We start from the raw sequence: 7,968 nt of genomic DNA, 5'->3' as shown, positions 1-7,968 counted from the left end.
TTTCAATTGTACTTGGTCCAAACTGTTACTATTTGGGGAAACGAAATCAATAAAGCTGATACTTTCACCAAAATTTCAGGCACTACCATGATAATGGTAGACAATTGATAGACAATTTATCTCTTTAAGAAAACAGCAATTATTTGGTTAACTACAAGTTTCAAATTGTTGTTCAAGTGAAATTACAAAGTTTCTACAAGGAATTCGTAGGTGTTTGGATACATCTGAAACTGCCAGATAGGTAGCTCTATGTTTCGTTCAGTTGAGTCGAGAAAACGGTTGACATAATTTGATAGCCGCCCGCCAGTTTCCCAGCTATCGAATCCACTCGGGCGGAACAACCTACAGCGACAATTCAATAGACAGGTGAATCTGAAATACATGCGAAAGCAATTCAAATACGTAAACAATCTGTTAATCAAGCGAAATCAGCGGAACCCAAAACCCCCAGGAGGACCTGTGACTACGAGAGGAAGCGAGACAGATGGCAGGGCAGACAAAGGTGGAATGACACATAAACGAAAATGGAATGAAATCAGCGACATTCGTACAACTGCCGGGCTGAAATTAATTAGTAAACTCTGTAAAAAGGCGAAACAAGTGGGGCTGGAACTCGGATTGGCATGGGGTCTTTGGGTAACTGGGTGCACCCAGTCTCTGGAAGCTAATGCCAGTCAGTCGGAGGTAACGCTAGCTCAGAGAAGCATCTCGGGATTGTGAAAAGCAGTACTATACCATATTGCATTTTGCAAAACTTTATGGGCATATCTAAAGTAACGACAGTGGAATATATGGTTCCAAACTTCCAATTCGCAAGTGCCGCCGAACCGTGTATCTTAAGAATTGCAGGCCATATCGAGGTTCCCGTTCCCTTTACGATACAACTGGACATTCTCTACGCCATAAAAATAAAACTCGGTTGGCGATTGCTGGTGCCCCCAGCGCATTGAACGTGAAAACAAGAAACCTAACAAGATCCCCACCCATTTTAACCCGAAAGTGTTATAATAGTGTTTGTTTATCGTACAGCTGCTCCGATATCAGAGAGTCGCCGATACTAGCGATAATTTCCCCTCGTCGGCAAATTCCCCAGACCTTCAATGCCGCTGGGCCTTATATATCTTTAGGGAACCAGAGCGACTGGTACCTCAATTGGAACTCGAAGGTTGAGGTCCCCGGTTGCGGGCCGATTTTAATGATTCAAAAACCGGAGCGGTCCGGCAGTGTTTTGTAAAGTCCTTAAAGTTGTTAAGTCCTTTAAAGGATATACCACTTGTGATTCCCGGATACCAGTGTAAAAATCAAACACAACACATTATGAGTGTACGTATATCAAGTGTTCTAAGTTTAAAAAAATATTATTATTCTTACAAATTGTGAAAGTCGGTGACAAACCGTGAAAAAGAATTAAAAAATTTAAATTAATGAATTAAACAAAATTCAATATTTAATATAAATTAAAATAATCTTTTTACTTCTGTTGATAAAAAAAAAATCATGCGAAAGAGCAACTCTGTAAAGTATATGTTTGTGCAATCTTATCGAATCAATTTCAAGATGGAATATCTATAAATTACATACAACATCTTAGATGCCAGGACTCGAGTAGAAGTCTATATTTGTGCAATTTCAAAAAGGATGCCAGGACACGAGTAGAATTTGTGGCCAATGTACAACGTGTGGTCATGAAAAGTCAGCAAAAATTACACGGTTAAAAATAAAAAGCCATATAGATAGGGAAAAACGATTAAGTAAGAAACACTTCAAAGAAGCCGCAATATAACAAAAATTGCCAATTTCTTAGCATGTCCGAGCGATAATCGGTGCTGTTACTTTTTTATTAAGGCGTTATCGGTTTATGACAGCAACTTCAGAGGCTTTATACTCCTTGACAATCTCCCGTTGACCACACGCCCGTGAATCATGAAGTGAACACGCGACGAAACACGATTTCAATGTCGGTCATTGTTTACTCAGAAAATCAAGGAAAATTAAGGAACCGTGCCTGTGAACACTCTTATCAATTGAGATGGATTGCCAAGCAGTAAAAGTTTATGTTCCAGCTGATATCCTCGGGGATTCTCCCCGGATGTCGGCAGCTATGCATAAGTCAGTAACGACACTTAGTTCAGTTTGCATAGACGTTTACGGATTGTTTCAGACCAGAAGTTAATTCCGCGAAAACTTTTGATAAAAGCTATTGGCCGGAAATTTTTGTGTTCAGTTAGACATCTAGCTGCCAGACCAAGATTAGATATTTTTTGGCCATAAAGCCAAGCTATAATTGCTTTCATTCAATCTAGGATGTTCTTCAAAGCGTTTTCTTTGAAAATTTTAAAACCCCAAAAACCTTGGCCTAACCTGAATTCATAGGACATTTCATTTTTTAGAGGACCAAAATATAGCCATTACAATGTAGGGACATCAAAATTAGATTTCCTAAAAGGTAAAGTCTTATTCGAGCTTTAGTTTTTACTTTAAAACACTTAATTGTTGTGTTCTTAATTAATAAGTTCGATAAATTTCATCCTTTTGACGAGTGTGTCTTCTTTCCGCTATTTTAAACAGTAGAAAGTCATGTAAAATATTGTAATAAAAATATGTTATTTACATTTTGAAAAGATTGTTTACCACATGCCTAGTAAATATAGTATAACATAGGTGAACAGGACTACTTAATCGTCTATAACATTGGTTTTACTCAAAATGTGAAACGAAAATATGGTTTTCTATGCCTTTTAAGTAACGGTCAAAGAAATCTTACATCAAAATATTTAGTGCCGTTATATTTTTCAAAAGGATATTATAAACATCACGCGTTAGGAATGAATAATACAAATGCAGATAAGCATAGATACAAAGAGGTTTTGAGCCATATTTTAATGAGCTTAGCCCTGCACCAAAACCACTGATTATGTAAAATATAGTAGTAATATCTACAGTGTGGTTATCCCATTACAAATATTTTTTAAACACACCTTTTAAAACAAAGGGAACTCAAAATCTCTTTTTACTTGAAACAGTTCAACTCCAAGTATCACATTGATGTGGACTTCGAGGTGCCTAAGAAGCTGCAATGGTACTATGCTCCCGCCTTCTTCGGCTTCTGGCTTGTGCTCTACCTCTCGCTGGTAAACACCCAGATGAACCACATGCCGCAGCCACTGACGCGCAGCGATGAGGCCAGTCACCCGGGCTCATTCATTGCCCAGCGGGCCGAGGACACCCTGATCGAATTGACCCGGATTGGACCGCGGGTTGTGGGCAGCATGGCCAACGAGGAGACCGCCGTGGAGTTCCTGCGCGCCGAGGTGGCCAAGGTTGAGGCCGAGATGAGCGAACGCCTCGAGATCGAGGTTGATGTGCAGCAGGCCAGCGGGGCATACATGCACTGGGAGATGGTCAACATGTATCAGGGCATCCAGAACGTGGCGGTGAAGCTGTCGGAAAGGAACTCCACCAACGAGAACTACCTGCTGATCAACAGTCACTACGATTCGGTGCCCGGGAGTCCAGGAGCCGGCGACGATGGTTCCATGGTCGTGACCATGCTGGAGGTGATGCGAGTGCTGGCCAAGTCCGGCGACCCACTGGCCCATCCCATTGTCTTCCTGTTCAACGGAGCCGAGGAGAATCCCCTGCAGGCATCGCACGCCTTCATCACCCAACACAAGTGGGCCAAGAACTGCAAGTGAGTGTTATCTTTATAGGGTTACCCGAAGAAGTTAAGAAGTTTTAACTTCTTTCCAATGTCTTAAAGCTTTTTCTTAAAGCGGATTTCAATAGATAATACCTAATGTACTGTAAATCGTAATTACCTACTTTATCTGTCAACTCCACAGAGCTCTTATCAACTTGGATTCGGCAGGCAGTGGTGGACGTGAGATCCTGTTCCAGTCGGGACCCAATCATCCGTGGCTGATGAACTATTACAGGAATGTGCCGCATCCCTTTGCTAATACACTGGCCGAAGAGCTTTTCCAGGCCGGCTATATTCCCTCCGACACCGATTTTAGAATCTTCCGCGATTATGGAGGAGTTCCCGGTCTGGATATGGCCTATATTTTCAATGGCTACGTGTATCACACCAAGTATGACAGGATCAATGCATTCCCGCGGGCCTCTTTTCAGCACACAGGGGATAATGTTTTATCACTGGCCCGTTCCTTGGCCAATGCTCCGGAATTAGATGATACGGCCGTAAGTTCAAGAGAGCCTTATTAAGAGGCATGCTAATCTTGCTCCAATTTCAGGCCCATTCCGAGGGACACAACATCTTCTACGACTTTCTTGGCTGGTTCATGATCTTTTACACGGAAACGACGAGCATCATTGTAAACGTGGTGGTCACACTGCTCGCTCTTCTGGGCATCGGTATATCCCTATACTTTATGTCAGTTCGCTCGGGGTGCAGTTGGAAGGGTGTCCTTCTCCGCTTTTCCATCACCATTGCCATCCAGTTTATCTCGCTGGTTTTGGCCGTTGGTCTTGCACTTTTGGTAGCTCTTTTTATGGATGGCGTGAATCGTTCGATGTCCTGGTTCACCTCTTCTTGGACTATCTTTGGCCTGTATTTGGCACCCATTATCTTCGGGCTGAGTATACTGCCCGCTCTGTATCTGGAGAAGACGAAAAGGGACCCCTTGGGCCTGGGATTCCGCATCCAGCTATTCATGCACTCGCACTGCATCTGCCTGATTGTGATAATGCTCACCCTGACCGGTTTGAGTATACGATCGGCCTATCTGATAATGCTCTGTGTGCTATTCGACATCGTAGCGCTCATTGTGAACCTGGTAACAAAGTGGCACCGAAAGGGTAATACTATTATAATTTTTAATGTCTCTGAGCTGGTTAAAGAACTTACTTAATATTTTGCCATACAGCCTACTTGTTTGCCATCGCCGTCACCGTCTGCCAGATCCTGCCCTTCGTCTTCTTCACATATCTGTGCACCGTGGCTCTGGTGACCATAATGCCGATGCAGGGACGATCAGGATCCTCGACCAATCCGGATATGGTTATAGCAGCTCTGGTCTGGCTATTTTCCCTCATGTTCGCCGGCTTTGTTGTAAGTTAAAGACTTAGGGTTTTTGAAATTCCTTATGAAATGCCCTTTTTATTGGTGTCTAAAAGTATGCAACAATATATATTACAACAAACTTATTCAGAAATACGACGATTTTTCATTGACTAAATATTTTAAGACACCTTTAATGACTTTTCTAACATTTACATACGATAATTCATTTTTAAACTTACTAAGAAATGCTTTAACTATTTATTTTTTTTTAAATTTTTTTGGGCAGGCTCCACTTATCATGTTCTTCCGCAAGACGAGAACGATAGTCCTGTGCTTCCTAGGAATCACCATTCTGTTCATTATTATTGCTGTCACAAATGCCGGATTTCCATACAAGGAAAAGACTTCGCCACAGCGTTACTCTTTGATTGTAAGATTATCTTTTTATGGAGTTTTGATTTTGTTATGTATTTTATTTTTAAAATGAAACTATTGTAGCATGCTCATCGTCGTCTGCATAACGCCGATGGAAGTACACGTATCGATGAGTCTGGCTTGTATATTTATCCACAGGACCGCCGATTTGAGGTTGCGCGAGGTAAGCATGTAAAAATGGCTTGAATTTCGATATTTAACTTATTAAATTACACAAAATTCTTAGATGACATCGATGCCATTGGAGAGGTACACAAAGTAAGCGACTTTTGCGATGAGGAAATGTTTTGTGGCATGCCGCTTTATAACCACCGTTGGAACAAAGCCCGGGAGTACAGTCTTTGGATCGAAACGTCGGAACCGCCCGAGATACCTACCGACTATCCCATTTTGGTGCTACAGGACAGCATCGAATTGGATAGTCCCACGCAAAGAAGGTTTAACTTCACCGTGGGAGGACCTTCTCACATGGGAATATTCATCAATGTGAAAAACGATGCAAAGATACTGAACTGGTCCTTCAATGACACCCTCATACGAGAACAGGCGGAACCACCATATATGGTGTACTTCTCCTACGGACTGGACGACAGTCCTCTTGAGTTCTCCATCGATGTTGAGGTAAGCAAATATATACTAAATACCACCAATTGTATGTTTAATATCAAATCAATTTACTAATTGCAGAAGACGACCTCAACGTTTGACACGTCCACCCTAGAGATTGGTATCGGGGGTCACTGGGTGACCCAGGACATCACTGCTATCGAAAAGCTCAGCAGTTACATTAGTCGATTTCCGTCCTATGCCTATATTCAGGGCTGGGTCGGCACCTACGAGACCTGGTACTTCTAAGGCCAAGCCAGAAATGATATTGCTTCTGATTTACTAATTGTAGTCGTTAAGCGTTAACAATTAACTGTATAGAATCTGATACAAAATTACATATTTTATTAAACTACATTACGAATACTATAATTACAATCTAAAACCTTCGTTTTCATTTTATTTAAACGTACCTCCAAAGATATATATGAGGCAAAAAATAAAAATATCTGTTCTATAAGTTTGCTTTGTAAACAAACCATGGAATATGTTAACAAAACAGGTGTGTAGAGCATTTATTTCCCTATCAAAGCGAATTCCTCGGGGACCATCCATTAAGTGTATAAAGTGTTTTGGATCCGGCCACAAAAAGCCAACTCACAAACATTCCAAGACTTGAAACTGCTGAACACAAAACTATGAGGGGTCTATGAATAAACGGAACCAATATAAGAGAACGCTAAAACTTATACAAAAACTGTTGCTAGAGAACGTGAGCGTGAGAATACGGATTTCCATTATAAAAATTCTGGCCAAGATGATGCGCCTAAGGGAAATAGCATCTCAGATGAACTGTTTATCTTCAGAAAAGATGTGGCGAGTCCTACGTTCTCGCTTCGATTATTTCCACAACAAGGTGATTATAGTGCTTTTATAGATAATGAATTAAAATAAATATTCTATCATCACTTAACAAGCTCTTTCACCATTAAAAATAAATGTAGAAATTGATAACTTATAAAAACCTATTAATATAATAAGAAAGAAACTTTCTGCTTGGGAACAGTCGTTTGTCTACACATATAAGTTTCCAAGCAACAGTTATTGGATCGTGGTGGGTCTAGTCTATCAAGGCGCATGAAGCCTATAAATGTTTACAATGTAGATAAATTTGTATATATATTTAGGGTTGCTCCCAATTATGAAAGTGTCATTTTAAAAGCTTTTTCTATTGTTATAAAATAATTAACGTAAAAGTTTTACAACGACTAAACTATTAAAATTTGGGTGTGTACACATTTCATTTCTTTTTGATATGCTTACATAACATAATAATATTTAACTGAATATATAAAATAGCTGAATAATAATTCATAATCATTATTTAACTTTTATGGTCAAGCTGCACCATACAGACGTAGTTGAATCAGTGTTAAGTCTTAAAGTAATAAAATAGTTTTCAGACTTTGAATTTACAACTTTTCTGCCTATAATAAAATTTGGAACTCTAATCGGCTGATAGCAATTGAATAAGTCAATCAGACTATAATAAACAATTAAGATAAGTAAACTAATGGCTGATAGATTATGTGGGCGCAAACAAATAAAAACTGGTTAGCTTCGAAGAAAGGGTAACACCTTCATTGTTATCATTGGCAAATTAAAACATAAATGTATTCCTTATTGTCGAGGGTGGTTTCAAAACTTTTGACTAGTATAGGTTATTTCAGAATTTTATTTCACATTCAACAAATTTTATTTTGCATTGCTCCGAAAAGAAAATATATAGTACAGTGCTTACATTGCGAATAGTATTGGAATTTCATCAGTTTTCAATTAAGTTTTCAGTTTCTGAATAGAATTCAAAGAAAAAAGGTAGGCAAACTAAAAGGCAATCATGGTGAGGAAGTGTTTTATGTGTCTCAGCAGCGGAACGGAGGATCAATGGTCCTTCGGCCGCATCA

General features: G+C 39.8%; 1 protein-coding gene across 1 annotated transcript; it reads left to right on the top strand.

The window, feature by feature from the left end:
- The first annotated feature begins 694 nt into the window (after positions 1-694).
- Positions 695-6,449, top strand: LOC108010305 (endoplasmic reticulum metallopeptidase 1). The gene is made up of 9 exons (XM_070995204.1): positions 695-1,323; positions 3,024-3,691; positions 3,843-4,200; positions 4,254-4,818; positions 4,887-5,071; positions 5,310-5,453; positions 5,522-5,621; positions 5,685-6,079; positions 6,146-6,449. The coding sequence occupies exons 1-9, from the start codon at positions 1,318-1,320 to the stop codon at positions 6,311-6,313; spliced, it is 2,589 nt and encodes an 862-aa protein (XP_070851305.1). The 5' UTR covers positions 695-1,317; the 3' UTR covers positions 6,314-6,449.
- The last annotated feature ends 1,519 nt before the right edge of the window (positions 6,450-7,968 follow it).

Source organism: Drosophila suzukii, chromosome 2R (genome assembly GCF_043229965.1).
Source record: "Drosophila suzukii chromosome 2R, CBGP_Dsuzu_IsoJpt1.0, whole genome shotgun sequence".
Taxonomy (NCBI): domain Eukaryota; kingdom Metazoa; phylum Arthropoda; class Insecta; order Diptera; family Drosophilidae; genus Drosophila; species Drosophila suzukii.
The sequence above is the reverse complement of the archived record's forward strand: the minus strand, read 5'-3'. Positions and strand labels throughout refer to the sequence as shown.

Coding starts and splice junctions, on each gene's coding strand:
- LOC108010305 (XM_070995204.1), top strand. Junction 3,692..3,842: donor AAGTGGGCCAAGAACTGCAA/GTGAGTGTTATC, acceptor TCAACTCCACAG/AGCTCTTATCAACTTGGATT. Junction 4,819..4,886: donor AACAAAGTGGCACCGAAAGG/GTAATACTATTA, acceptor TTTGCCATACAG/CCTACTTGTTTGCCATCGCC.